This window comes from Sparus aurata, chromosome 6 (assembly GCF_900880675.1).
Source record: "Sparus aurata chromosome 6, fSpaAur1.1, whole genome shotgun sequence".
NCBI lineage: Eukaryota > Metazoa > Chordata > Actinopteri > Spariformes > Sparidae > Sparus > Sparus aurata.
In genome coordinates, this window is record NC_044192.1 from 39751968 (window position 1) to 39766516 (window position 14549).

The 14549-nt window shown below is 44.1% G+C and overlaps 2 protein-coding genes and 1 long non-coding RNA gene across 3 annotated transcripts; 2 read left to right on the plus strand and 1 right to left on the minus strand.

Annotated features, from left to right (window-relative positions):
• The first annotated feature begins 5374 nt into the window (after nt 1-5374).
• On the plus strand, nt 5375-6129 carry LOC115582551 (uncharacterized). The gene is made up of 3 exons (XR_003984186.1): nt 5375-5511; nt 5676-5821; nt 6078-6129. It is a non-coding gene; the product is annotated as an uncharacterized LOC115582551 (long non-coding RNA).
• A 60-nt stretch (nt 6130-6189) lies between these two features.
• On the plus strand, nt 6190-7616 carry LOC115583906 (N-lysine methyltransferase KMT5A-like). The gene is made up of 4 exons (XM_030421144.1): nt 6190-6251; nt 6339-6523; nt 6745-6963; nt 7068-7616. Exons 2-4 carry the CDS (start codon nt 6490-6492, stop codon nt 7481-7483), a joined length of 669 nt encoding a protein of 222 aa, XP_030277004.1. The 5' UTR covers nt 6190-6251; nt 6339-6489; the 3' UTR covers nt 7484-7616.
• A 3159-nt stretch (nt 7617-10775) lies between these two features.
• On the minus strand, nt 10776-14325 carry LOC115583888 (crossover junction endonuclease EME1-like). Its single transcript, XM_030421115.1, has 4 exons — nt 13426-14325; nt 12990-13087; nt 12717-12907; nt 10776-12190 (listed from the first exon to the last, which is right to left on the minus strand). Exons 2-4 carry the CDS (start codon nt 13022-13024, stop codon nt 12036-12038), a joined length of 381 nt encoding a protein of 126 aa, XP_030276975.1. The 5' UTR covers nt 13025-13087; nt 13426-14325; the 3' UTR covers nt 10776-12035.
• Between the last annotated feature and the right edge of the window lie 224 nt (nt 14326-14549).

Here is a 14549-nt window from a genome sequence, read left to right on the forward strand (position 1 = left end):
ACATCGGTCGCACCAATCAGCCTGCCAGGGGGAGTGTCTGCCTTAAGGGAGGTCCAGGGAAGCTGATCGTTGCGCTTGTAAAGATCCCCCAGTAGGACCCTTATCAGGGCTGCCCCGAGCACGGCCGGTCCAGCTTCCAAACACTGACACAGTGCCCAGATCCTCTGGATGCGTGTTTTTTGTAGCTCGTCCCTGGTCCAGTGATGGAGGGGAGGCGGGGACTCTTCCAGACTGGCGCTGTTGTGGGGTGCCAGCCCGATGAAACCCCTCTCGTGGCTCACGCTACGTTCATTGACTGTGCTGGTTCCCAGGCTGGCACTGAGGGTGTTGTCAAGGACTGACAAGGGATGGCCGAAGAAGAGCTCCTCCAGGGCCAGCTCCGCCTGAAATGCTTTCCAAGAAGCGTCGTACCTGCCAACACCCTCGCTGTCGCGCAAGGACTGTCCCAGGACGCCGGCCAGGTGGTTGACAACATTCCTCAATGTCGATAGGAGACCCTGGCCTTCCTCTCTGTCCTGGAAGGGCACCAGCAGCGCATGGTCAAGTAAAAGCTTCTGCAGAGCAGAATGATCGAAAAAGTCCCGCGGGTTAATGTCAAAGGGAACATCTTTGCCATCAAAACGCACCACCTGCTCGATGCGGCATCCCACTTGACACACCAGGCGGCGGCTCAGGTCCCGGACGTACCTGAGGTACGTGTGTGCCCTGCTGGTGAGGGTGGTTGTGAAATTTGGGTGGGACAAGCCACAAGTTACCAGAACCCCACTCACGGGGTGTTTGAATGGCTGGCTGTAGTGGATGTGCGGAGCGTCGGCGTAGAGCTGGAGGAAAGTTACTTTGCCGGTTTTTGACAGCACGCTCATTAATTCCTGGCCTATGTCCATAGCTAGATTGTTCAAGTTTGACTGGAAATTGCACGTTTCGTGCATTCCCAGTGTCGTAAACAGTGACCCCCTCACGCCAATCAGGCCAAGCAGACCGTAACGAGAGAGGAGGAGATGCGTGTCCTCCCTCACAGCCAGCACCTTTGTGGCAAGGTGGACTGATAAGGACACCACTGAATCCTGGGACACCAAGTCGCTGATTTGCAGGATGTCAGGGTCCCGCTGTCCAAACTGCCCAAGGGTGGCGATGACGGTCAAAAAGTAGCAGCTGTTGGCCTTCTCCACTGCCTTGTCCAGGAGGCTAAGAATAAAGGGTTGATCCACCCTAAGGACTCGGAAAAAGGCCAGGTTGGTAGTGCCCTGCTTTTGTACCGTGGGGCGCGACATGTCCATCGGTGTCAGGTTGTTCAGGAGTCGGCAAAACTCGTCCGTCACGCTTCTTAGCAGTTCGGCCGCAAGAGGGGCATACAGACTCGGGTTTTGCAGCCTGAAGTCTGGCTCTGTGAGGCAGCTGGGGACGGCGCAAAGCGTGAGGACGTAGCCTCCCGCGACGTCCGCTATTTTATGTCCGAGGCTGTTCTTCAGGGCCGCTATGCCTTTTGGACTACAGTTTGGCAGGTAGACGTGCTTTTTCAAGTAGCTGTACTGCTTTTTCAGCGTTTTGGCATTCCCCAGGGGCAGGTTCAAATAGCACACGTCGGCAAATATATCCCTCATGTGGCGCACATGCATCACGACGCCGTCGATGTCGTACGTGTATCTGAGGCAATGGGGATTAGTGGGGCTGGTGCAGTGTATGGGGAGCCGGAAATCGGCGCGAAGGAATTCCCCAATGTCCCTGTGGTGGCCCACCTCGGCGAGGAGACATTCAGTATTGTCTGACGCAACGCTGAGGAAGTCGGTGTCCGTGGTGTCCGGGGTCTGTTGTAGGGGAGATAATTGGGGACTCACGGGAGCCGACATCATCTCGATCTGCTGCGTTTGTAATGGAAGAGAGAACAAAGTGATGACATCATATTCTATAATGAATACGTCTAATCAAAAGATACCCAACAGCAAACAAGCTCACAAACAGTAACACCTTGCACAGGATGTAAACATGTTGGGGCCAGTTTACACGACACACACTCAATACATACACACATTGCCCATTGATAACAGCCCATGCTAGACATCGGGGCTGGCCGGTGTTACTTAATATCAATGTCACTATTGATTGCAGCTTTTACCCGCATTGTGATGAATCAACAATCATTTCACGCATTGCTTTTAGTTAAGCTTGACCATTAAAGATGAATTGAGATGGTTGGGTCGGCCTGGAGATCACTCCACGGACTACATTTAAATAGCTCTCTCTGTGTCTCTCTGACATTTGCAACACTACACAAAAGCAAAACCCCAACTACATCAGCAAAACGATTTGACAAAGCTAGGTCCAGAAAATTAAAAGATCACAATGACAATGATGTGATTATCAAGGTCAGTGTTAGCATTGGATTGAAAAGATTCTCGGGATTAGATTGGAGGCCCACATCCTGCACCCTGAGCCACGCGCTCCGGCCTGCGCACCACACCAATGCATTTATTCATCTATGGGTAAAAAAAAAAAAAAAAAAAAAAAAACCCATAAAACACGAAAAATCAAGGAATGAATATGTCCTTTAAAAGTTGTAAACTACTATCTAACTCTGTCTGACTCCTCACGGACTTTGCACAAGTTGTTACATCGTAGTTACCGAGCCTGTCCCTGCAACAAAATGGCGAAACAAACGTCGCGTATGTAAAATAATTAGGCTTATGACCTTTGGGGTAATGTGCATGACTTTGTTTATTTAATAACAACAACCGAGAAGGAAAGGCCAACAACATAAACTCACCTTGCTGAGCCAACGTGAAGCGAGGATTTAAAGACTATCGGTATTAGATTCTGGGCGCATTTAGTGCGCCCTGAGTCACGCGCGGAGAGCGTGAGCCACGCGGAGCGCATGAGCAACGCGGACCTATTAATTTATTCATCTATGTGTAGAAACACCATAGACACGATACATTAATAAATGAATACGTCTTTTAAAAGTAGTAAACTATTATCGAACTCCGTCTGACTCCTCGCGGATTTTGCACAAGTTGTTACATTGTAGCTACCGAGGCTGTCCCTGCAACTACATGGCGAAAAAACGTCCGTATGTAGAAAAACTAAGCTTATGACCTTTGGGGTAATGTGCATGACTTTGTTGATTTAATAACAACAACCGAGAAGGAAAGCCCAACAACATAAACTCACCTTGCTGAGCCGATGTGATGCCTCGTCCTGGTAGTCCCGGTGGCCAGTGGCTGGTCAGATGACCCGTGCCTCTCCTTCGCTGTCTGGCTTGCCAGTTGTGTAAGGCAAATGCAGTATGTACATAACAGTGGGCGGAGCTCGGTGTCAGAACCGCGTCACAGCGTAAGTGCCAATCTCAAGTCCAGTTTCAGGACCATTTAAGAACTGCGCAGAGCGAGAGGTCACAACTGCGTCTGAACAGGTAAAATGATTATCAATTATGCGAACATGTAATTTTCAGATATAAGATATTACCTTAATTTCCATCAGCATCAGCTTATTTGCTATGGTAACTTTAGGATTGTATTGCCTTGTGACACTGCTGAGGCCGAATGTGTGCGTGTGCGTGTGAGCAGGTATACTACTACTTCTACTACTACTACTAATAATAATAATAATGATAATAATATACATTTTATTTTCAGGTGTAAAACGTTATCTTAATTCACACCAGCATCAATGTATGTGCTACTTTACGGCGATAGTTTATGATTTTATCCATATTTCATGTATTTTTTGGGGGGGAAGTTAGGTAATGGTGGGGGAAGGGCTGCGCAGTGCGCCCTCAGACACGTGCCGATGGGTAATAAATAAGTGCATATGAATTATAAATTTTTCCAACATTTTATTTTCAGGTGCAAAATGTTATCTCAATTCACACCAGCATCAATGTATTTGCTACTTTACTGCGATAGTTTACGATTTTATTCATATTTTATGTATTTTTTTGGCATGTGAGTTAGGTAATGGTGGGGGAGGGGCGGCGCAGTGCGCCCTGAGACACGTGCTGATGGGGATTGAATAAGTGCGTATGGATTATACATTTTTCCTACATTTTATTTTCAGGTGTAAAACGTTATCTTTATTCACACCAGCATCAATGTATTTGCAACTTTACAGCGATACTTTACGATTGTATTTATATTTTATGTCTTTTTGGGGAATTTAGGTAATGGGGTGTGTGTGTGTGTGGGGGGGGGGGGGGGAGTGTTATCTTAATTCACTCCAGCATCAATGTATTTGCTACCTTACGGTGATAGTTTACGATTTCATTAATATTTTATGTATTTCATTTGGATTTTATGTAATGGTGGGGTGAACAAGAAGTTGCCAAACATGCGGAATGTGTCAAATGTGCTACACAAAATATAGCATAAACAACATGACATGGCCACAGTTTTTGGCCTGATGTTGGTGTTGTAAACATCTCAGTTGCAAAAAATTTTAATTTACTTGGCTTTGTTGTATGTATCAGCCTTTACATGGTTAACTGTGTGTGTGTGTGTGTGTGTGTGTGTGTGTGTGTGTCGACATTGTGTTTCCACAGATAAGGCTGGTGACGCCACGAATACATTGTGACTGATGTAAGTGAGACCTTACATATGTGCTTGTGACTGTACACTTCACCTGACTAAAATTAGGAGAAGGCAGTGCAGATGCTTACATCTGATGAATGCATTCTCTCTGTCCTCTGTTTCGGAAGGGAGGTCCCTGACAGGCGAATTGTTTATTGCCTCAGATGCAAGAAGGGTTATGATGCACTGCCCGTCCACCTCAAAAGGGTATGCATGAAAGACAACACACAAGCAGAACGGGATGAAGAGCTTAAGCAAGCCAAGTTGTCTCAGAAAGAGTGGACTAAGATTGGCAGACGCTGGGAGTACGAGGAGCTGTGCTCCACAGTTCCAGACGAAGCGTCTCGCCAGTCATTAGTTCACCTTCTCCGGAGCAAAGGCTTCTTTGTTGTTGGTGAAGGAGCGGAGGGCCCTCAGGGTGCAGAGCTGAGGTTGGTCATGCTTCTGATTGAATGAACATTTAAGGTGACTCTTTTTTTTTTTTTTTTTTTTAATGTTTCAAATGTGCATCGCTTTAATGAATCTGTGACGCACGTCAGCTCTCAGGAGAAGAGGAGTTTGGAGCACCAGCGTCTGCTGGACTTGGCAGAGGATTGGATGGAGGAAGCATGCCACAGGCTCCAGACGGGGGAGCGCCTATCGCATCATCATATTACGATGTACCGCTATTTCTGCATGGCCACCCTGTTGAAGAGACACGGCATAGCCGAAAAGTTGGTGGCGGACTTCAAAGTAAGCATGCGCTTATTCCAATGTTCCCTCGACACTGTTTCTGTTTCCCTGCAACTTTGACTGTCGTGCACTTCAAGTTGTTTGTATCCTTACCTGCAAAAACAATCCCCCATCACAGGTGACGGAGTGGTACGACAGGCAGCTGACCCCCGGTGTCGGAGCAACTATCAGATTCAAAGATGGCACGCAGAGAGCTGTTATCAGCGTAGATGAAGATAGAGTGAGTTGAGGGTTTCCTTGGGGTGTTTTGGTTGTGGTTTTTGTTTTTTGTTGTTGTTGTTATTGTTGTTGTTGTTTTTTTTTTTTTACATTCAAGTAAGGAAACCATTTCCACAGATGACTGACTTGAAAAAAACATCTTGACATTTCATCTCCCACCTACAGTGGTTCAGTGCCTACTTCACCTCCATCAGGCCGCTCTACTTGAAGAAGCAGCATGGAGCAGAAGACGACAACGGCTGTTTCTTCCTAGGGACCACGGGCCTTCCGGTGGCGAATCCAAGGACCGATTTGCACCGTCTGTGGAAGCAGTGAGTGTGCTTTTCTTTTCTTAAACAGGGGTGAGGCCATTTCACTCATTAAGCTTCCAGAACTAGCAGGCCGCTTTTGTAACTTTTAACTGGTAATTATTAGTGCTAGTATTGTTAGATGGCTTGTTCTTGACTTCAGACAGGGCATATTGCAACCACTGAACGTAAGCTGTGACTTGAAAATGTATTCTTCTCTGTCTCTGTTTTTTGTTTTTGTTTTGGTCTCTGTCTGTTCCCCCTCTCCTCCACAACACAGCTGTCAAAACATTGCCGGGGGACAGGGCCCTAGCCGTCCGTCCGTCACGTCCGAGGCGGCTGAGAGTTCCGAGGCGGCGGGGACGTCCGAGGCCGCGGGGACGTCCGAGGCGGCGGGGACGTCCGAGGCGGCGGGGACGTCCGAGGCCGCGGGGACAGCTGACCAGGACAAAAGGTAAACACTGTCTGTTTCGGTGCCGACGGCAACGCGTCCGAAAGTCACAACTGCCCGATTGTGATGTGTGCTTTTCTCTTCCTGCAGTTCGGCGTCGGCGAAAGGCTCATTTGATGACGGATGGGAGGCTTTCGTGAAAGAATTCCCTGTTACGATCGGTGCCCCCCCCCCGTCCAAAGACGACATCACCGACGCCGGATTTGGAGGTGAACGGACCCACTACTTCAAGTGGAGACGCATGCAGTACGAGAAGCGTGTGCTACATGTCGCTGGTAGGCATCAGCTTTGTCTTTGTCCAAAACATATTGTATGCTGTCTGTGGAAAACTTTCTTACTGTCTCAATATGACTGCATCTTCTTTTGTCATCGCCTGTGTGACTGACACACACACTGACTGCCTGACTGACTGCCTTACTCACTGCCTCACTCACTTGTTCACTCACTCACTCACTGCCTCACTCACTCACTCACTCACTCACTCTTTTCCTCCCAGCTTCCTGTGGCAGGCAGTGTCCGAAAGAGGAAAAAGTGAAAGCCATCGCCAAGAAGGAGGGGTGGCTGACAAATGTCCCCTCTTTCACTGATGTGCTTCAAGCGTGGGTGTCCCCTTTAAAGACCGCCATTGAGGAAAATGTGGATATCATGAAGTCAGTGGTGGAGCAAAAGTGGAGGGGGATTGCCTTAAAAGATTTTGGAGAAGCAAAGGGTAAAGGTGAGGAGAGACAGAAAAGCACAACTTTCCTGTAAGGACTTTGCAATGGCCGCTAAACAACAGCTGTTTATGTGTTGTTTTTTTTCTTGTGCTCTTCTGTGCAGGTGTCATTGCCACCATGCCCTTCTCCAAAGGGGATGTGATATGCGACTATCATGGAAAGCTCCTATCAGAACCTGAGGGGAAGAAGAGGATGGAAGCCCTGGAGGAGGGAGCGATGTGCTACCTGTTCTTTTTTAAGGGCAGGTTCGGCACGAAGTTGTGCCTGGATGCGCAGACCTTCCCCTGCGAGTGTCACCCTGCCAAGGACACTTTCGGCAGAAGGATGAACCACTCGTCCAAGGCTTTTAATGTTAAGCCCGTGGTCTTCCGACTTAACTTGCCAGACGGAGCCAAAGACTCTGTCCTCTTCTTGGCCACCAGAGACATAGCTGTTAACGACGAACTGTGTTGGGACTACGGAGTAAGGCGGGCGTCCTTCAAAGGGGAGGGCATGGACCTGGAGTGGCTGGACGATTAAAAAACATGTGTGCTGTGTGTGATGTTTGGGAAGTTGTAGGGACTGTTCTAGTCAACTTCATGTTATGTTTTGTTTGTTTGTTGTGGTTTGTTGTTATGATGACCATGTTTTAAATAAATGTTTTTGCTTAGAAGGAAAATGCCTTGAAGTCTTGTTTACATTAGATTGACAAAGAAAGGGTGACAGAAAAAAGTGAAAAACACAAAGGCACTGTCTTTTCTTTAACTAATTTATTTGAGAAACAAAGGGTTCAGACAAACATTGCAGGTGACACGGAATGCTTTTCATTCTACCAGAGACACTGAGCTGATGAAATGAGTCAAATATGGCATAGTTTGGACATGATTATACAAGGAAAAACAAAGGCGATGTCCAAGATGAAACACTAAAACACTTCACTTCTGCTAACAATAGTCTTTGGGTTCCATCGATTGCATTTCCACTCGATTTCAGGTGAAAAACCACTGCTTTTTCATGGTTTGTAAGTGGTGTGCTTTTAAAATCTACAATTTCATGATGTGGATTCAATTGCTTGTTTTGTCCACTAGATGGAGACAGGTGACCACATATGAAAACAGTTTAGATTTGTGAAAGTCAGTCTCAGCCACACCTTCTAAACAAAGAGACACATATATCTATCTATCTATCTATCTATCTATCTATATATATATATATATATATATATGTATATATATATATGTGTATATATATATATATATATATATATGTATATATATATATAGATATATGTATATATATATATATATATGTATATATATATATATATATATATATATATATATGTATATATATATATATATATATATGCAGGTGTGTGCGTGTAAAAGCATCATGCAGGAAGTCATCAAGATAATCACAAAAAAGGTACGGGTGCAAACTTGCTTAAATGTCCTATCCTTCCTTTTTGCGTACTTTGCTTTGGATCTACAATTACCCAAGTTGTGAGCAAGAAGTTGCCCAAAATGCTGTGGCAAGAGTTTTGGAACTGATTTAGTTGTGTTTTGTAAACACCTCAGTTCTGAAAAAGTTAGAATTTCTGGATGTGTCAAGCTTTATAATTATATAATATATATATATATATATATATATATATATATATATATACATATATATAATTATAAGTACCTTGGTGCTGCCATCAACCATAGACTGGACTGGAGATCTAACACTGAAGCTGTTTACAAGAAGGGGATGAGCAGACTTTACTTCCTGAGGAAGCTGAGATCCTTCAACGTGTGCAGCAAGATGTTGGAGATCTTTTATCAGTCTGTGGTGGCCAGTGTACTTTTCTTTGCTGTGGTTTGTTGGGGAAGCAGCATTGGAGCCAGTGTAAACAGGACACTCTGGAGGCTGTGGTGGAGAGGAGGACACTGAAAAAACTGTCATCCATCATGGATAATCCTCTCCACCCTCTCCAACTCACACTGGTCAGACAGCGGAGCCCTTTCTCCGGAAGGCTGCTTACGCTTCGCTGTCGTAGCAACAGATACAGGAAATCTTTCCTGCCACAAACCATCACTTTATACAATAACTCTCTCACCTCTGCCTGATAGAGAACTCTGCTCTCTCTACTGTTTTGTTGTATATATTATTATAGTTTATTGTTTATAGCACACTGTGCACTGTATATATACACTATGTATATATTGGATTCTATTTTTGTTATGTACGAAGTGTTTTATTTGTGGACCCACTCCTGCTGTAACAAAATAATTTCCCAGTCTGGGATTATTAAAGTATTTCTATCTATCTATCTATCTATCTATCTATCTATCTTTATAGGGTTAACTCTGCGCGAGTGTCTGCATTGTGTTTCCACAGATAAGGCCGGTCAGCATAAAAATTGTCTGTGAAAAAAATTTAAGTAATAACACACACACGTGCTTGAGACTATACACTTCAGCTGACTACAGTCAGGAGAAGGCCATGCATTTTTTGTTGTTTTTTTCAATGTCTCAAATGTACTTTACCGTTGTGAACCTGTGATGCATGTCAGATCTCAGGAAAACAGGAAGTCCTGCTGTGAGCACATGCGGGAGAAGCAAAGAAATTGGATGCAGGTAGCCTGCCAAAAGCTCAAAGAGGGAAGGCAGATGTCCGCTGACTCCAAAATGCATTACCAATATGTGCTGATGGACACAAGAGGTCGGTGCAGGAATTTAAAGTAAGCGTGCATTGATTCCAATTTTCCATTTCCCTGAAACTTTGAGTGTCTTGCACTTGAAGTTCTTTGTATCCTTACCTTCAAAAGTAATCCCCCATCACAGCTGACTGACTGGATTGACAAGGAGGTGACCGCTGGTGTTGGCACAACCATCAGCTTCTCGGATGGCTCACAGAAAGCTGTCATCGGCTTGGATTTGGATAGGGTGAGTTGAGTGTTTTTTGTTTGTTTGTTTGTGTTTTTTTTACATTCGAGTGAACAAACCATTTCCACCAACAACTGACTTGAAAAACATCTTGACATTTTGTTTCTCACCCACAGTGGTTGTCTGCCTACCACAACGCCATCAGACACACACTACTCAGGAGGCTGGGGAGAGCTGCAACTGGCAAGGACCATTTTTTCCTAAACACGAGAGGCAATTCCTTGGCCGATCCCTGGGCCGATGTGGAACGTCTCTGGGTGCAGTGAGTGTACTTCTCATTTCTTTAACAGGGCTGAGGCAATATCACTCAAAGTTAAATGGTAATTATTAGTGTTAGTATTAGTTAGATAGTTGTTGGTTGGACTGTTCTTTAGTCTGACGAGGCATATTGCAACCACTGAATATAAGCTGGGAGATAACAATACATTTTTCTCTGTTTCTGTTTTTCTTCTCCCCCTCTCCTCCACAACACAGTTACCAGAAGAGACGAAAGCACGGCCTAATGCGCCGACCAGTATGGCCGACACTTTTCCAGTTGGCAATGTGGTTGTGGTTCATATTGTTCATATATGTTGCTGCTTTTTATTATTAACACGTGTTGTTGTTTTTGTTGTTCTTGTTCTTTACAATCATGTTTTAAATAAATGTTCTTGCTGAGAAGGAAAATGCCTTGAAGTCCTTTAACATTAGATGGACACATAAAGGGTGACAAAAACAGTGAAAAACACAAAGACACTGTCTTTTCTTAAACTCATTTATTGGAGAGAGAAAAGGGTTTAGACAAACATTGCTACTCCAGGAGAAGGGATTGCATAAAAAATGTTCACTGCATGTGAAACATGCCATAATGACATGTGGCATAATTGTAATTACCAGATGTGAGGATGAAAAAATATGTTGCCATACAAGCAGCGAGGACAATAAAGTAAAAAAAACAAACACATCAACAATGAAGGAGTGAATGAATATACAAGTACATGCTTAAGACAGAGAGCTGGTGACACAAATGGCCGTGTGGGCCGCAGGTCGCTCCTCCAACCCAGCCAGACCAGGCAGGCGGACCAACCAGCTGTCTGAAGACTGAGATGAGCTGATGAAATTAGTCAAGTATGGCATAGTTTGGACAAGATTATAGAAGGGAAAACAAAGGTAATGTCCAAGATTAAACACTATAACACTTCACTTCTGCTAACAATAGTCTTTGGGTTCCATTGATTGCATTTCCATTTGATTTCAGGTGGACAACCACTGCTTTTTCATGGTTTGTAAGTGGTGTGCTTCTAAAATCTACAATTTCATGATGTGGATTCAATAGCAGCACTGTATCACATCTGCTGGGGATGCTGTGTGATGATCTACCTCTCTTGCAACAGACAACAGCACATACGATGCACTGCACCGGGTGCAAGCTTGCTTAAATATCCTGGGAGACGACTGCAGCAGATATGATGAATTTAGCACAGGTGATGTTGGTGGTGCTTCACATGACACCCTGTGGACGTGGAGTTGCACTGCAACTGCCACACTCAGTGATTTGTCTGTGCAAAGACGCAGCAAAAAACACCACAAATGCAACACAGCTGGACTGCTGGGACACACTGTACACCTTTAAGTTTGAATTACACTTTATCAGTCTGCCAGTGACCTTCATATGATTCTCCTTTTGACAACTTACAGTTCAGCCACATGACTCGTGGCAAAATACAGCTGTGAATGCTATATAATGAACACACTGAAATGGATGTCTATCACAAACTAGTCCAAAACCTCTCAAACCACACACACAGACACACACACACAGGATTTGGCTGAAAGGTCAACAGGTCACAATGTAAAAATGCAAAAATCAGCACGGCCTCGGCAGGTTAGACTTGTGGGCTCTGCAACTTCATACAATGGGCTACAGTTGTGACAAGCACCTGAATACTTACAGTTCACACTCAGACACATACATCCCTGAAAATGCACCCCTGCAGCACAACTGGTGGGTCGGCTCCAGTGATGCAATTAAAGGTAATACTGCTTTGATATCTTTAAATCTTTTTTAATCTTTGTCTATGTTTGGATAGGAACAGAAGAAATAGAAAAAAAAGAGACACTGCCATTACTTTGAGGGGAGGGGTTCACTTATCATACAGATCTTTACTGTGATTGTGCATTTACTACAAAAAAATAAGTCCCAGGAAGTCAAGGTTCACCTCTAAATAATAAGGTTTCCCTGGTTTTTCACTGACCTTCTTGTTTCTCAGCACTGACGCACCTGTCTCTTCCCTCTCAGCTGCTGTGGCAGAGTGTCGGTGCTTCCCTCCATGTCCACCTTTAAAAATGTCAATGTGAATCGTGCGAGGGTTTATACTATACATACTACTTTGAACTAATACAATAAATAAGTCAACAATTGCAACAGTAAATCACACACACACACACACACACACACACAAACACACACATACACACACACATTTGTATATATACCAAAAAGTTGCCCCCAAACTCAGTCTGCTACATTGCTAATTCAGGGGGCTAATTTCTTTGTTTATGACTCAAGTGTAGCCATGTTTACCAGAGTTTTCCAAGACATAACACAAATTAACCTCGAATTTGCTGCTACTTGACATTGTCAGCCCAGTTAGGTTCAGTGAGCTTCTTAAGCTAATCAGCCACAAATGCTAATCCACAAGGCTCCTTTCTTTGCTTACTTTTGGTGAGAAAGGCGTTTGAAATATTTTATGTAAAATATGCTCTCCTGATGCAAGCCAGACCAGATAAAAGTAATTTGCTGTTGTTACAAGAAAAGTTTCAGGGGCAAATATAGCAGAACTTGCATTCTATAATGAGTGTACCTTGTTGAGCAGCTGTGGGGAGGGGTATGCTGCCAGAATGGCTGAGGTCAATGTCTGGACTGACTCTGTTCAGCTGTTGAATCTGTCTCTTCCACACCTGCAGCAGCCCCTTTCCAGCTTTATCCACCCGCTGCCCCCCTGCCGACTCACTCTCTAGATAGAAAGAGAAGCCCATGTTCTCCCTCTCTCGCCTGAAAACACAGAAGAGCATGGGAAATGATTATCTGATCTGACAGAAAACGAGCCAGACAAGGTGGTAAAGACCGCACTCACTTGAAAGGGGCTTCTGCAACTGCTTTGGTTGTCATGGTGATGTGATCTGAGAAGTCCTTCCAGGTTGACAAGAAGCAGACTCAGACACCAGTGTGAAGCTGCAGAAACAAACATCGTGTATATAGAAAAACTAGGCGTATGACTTTCGGGGTAATGTGCATGACATTTAAAAGTTCATGATGTGGATTCAATTCCTTCTTTTGTCCACTAGGTGGAGACAGGTGACCACATTTGAAAACAGTTTAGATTTGTGAAAGTCAGTCTCAGCCACACCTTCTAAACAAAGAGACACATATATGTATCTATCTATCTATGTATCTATCTATTTATCTATCTATCTATCTATCTATATGTATATATGTGTGTATATATATATATATATATATATATATATATATATATTTTCTCTGCAAGGCTGTAAAAAGCTGAAACTCACAGGGGCAGATGAGGATGAACCTGCTGCTGATGATCAGGATGAACCTGGTCCTGATGAGCATGAAGAACCTGGTCTGTCCTCTCGTCCACAAAAAAACACCGCCCGTTATGAACTAGATAATTATTCAATCAGCCAGAGGAGCAAAGGAGAAAATAGAAAGAGAAAAGAAAAGAAGTTAACAAGTTAAAAACACAGACTATCAAAAGGGAAACAGGGAAGATAAAAGTCAGTTTGGCATCACAGCTCGAAGGGGCAACATCTCCTCATATAAAAAGCCATACTTACCTTGTGTCTCCTGGCCTGATGAAGACCCAAATAGGGTCGAAACGTGGCCATCTGCAGAGACACACAAAGAAAAAGATTCATCTGTAAAAATAAAGGCAAACAACAAACAAAAAAATGACAACAAAATGTCAATCAACAGAAAAACAATAAAAACACAAAAACGAAATTAATACTTGACGTAACAAAGGCTACAAAACAAACTATTATTAATAGATACTGCAACTGCCACACTTAGAATTTGGCTGCGCAAAGACGCAGCAGAAAACACCACAAGTGCTGCAGGCGCACAGGTGATGACCTCTTGCACTGCCCCGGGAGCAAGCTTGCTTAAATGTCCTATCACATGCTCTCAAATGATGATGTCATGTCTTATCCTCACTCTGACCTTCCTGCCTGACCCCAACATGGATCTGAATGCCTAAACCTAAACTCAGTCCAGCCCTGATTCATTCTCAATCAATTATACATCGTGAAATCACACACACACACACACACACACACACAAGCAGCCGTGACCGTGCAGCACTGTATCATATCTTCTGCGGACGCACAGGTGATGATATACTTCTCTCGCAACGGACGACAGCACATACGATGCACTGCCCCGGGAGCAAGCTTGCTTAAACCTCCTATCCTAACCCTGCTATGTACAACTGGCATTGGCCTTGGACCATACAATTATAGTTGTTTTCTCTCAATTTAAAAAAAATGTTGAATACAGGTGGGAAGACTTTTATTCCTTGCTCGAAATAATATTTCTAATGCTTTTATATGTACAATGCGGAGAATTTTAAGATGCCAGACTTTATACATAATTTATTAGTGGTTTTGCGATAGGA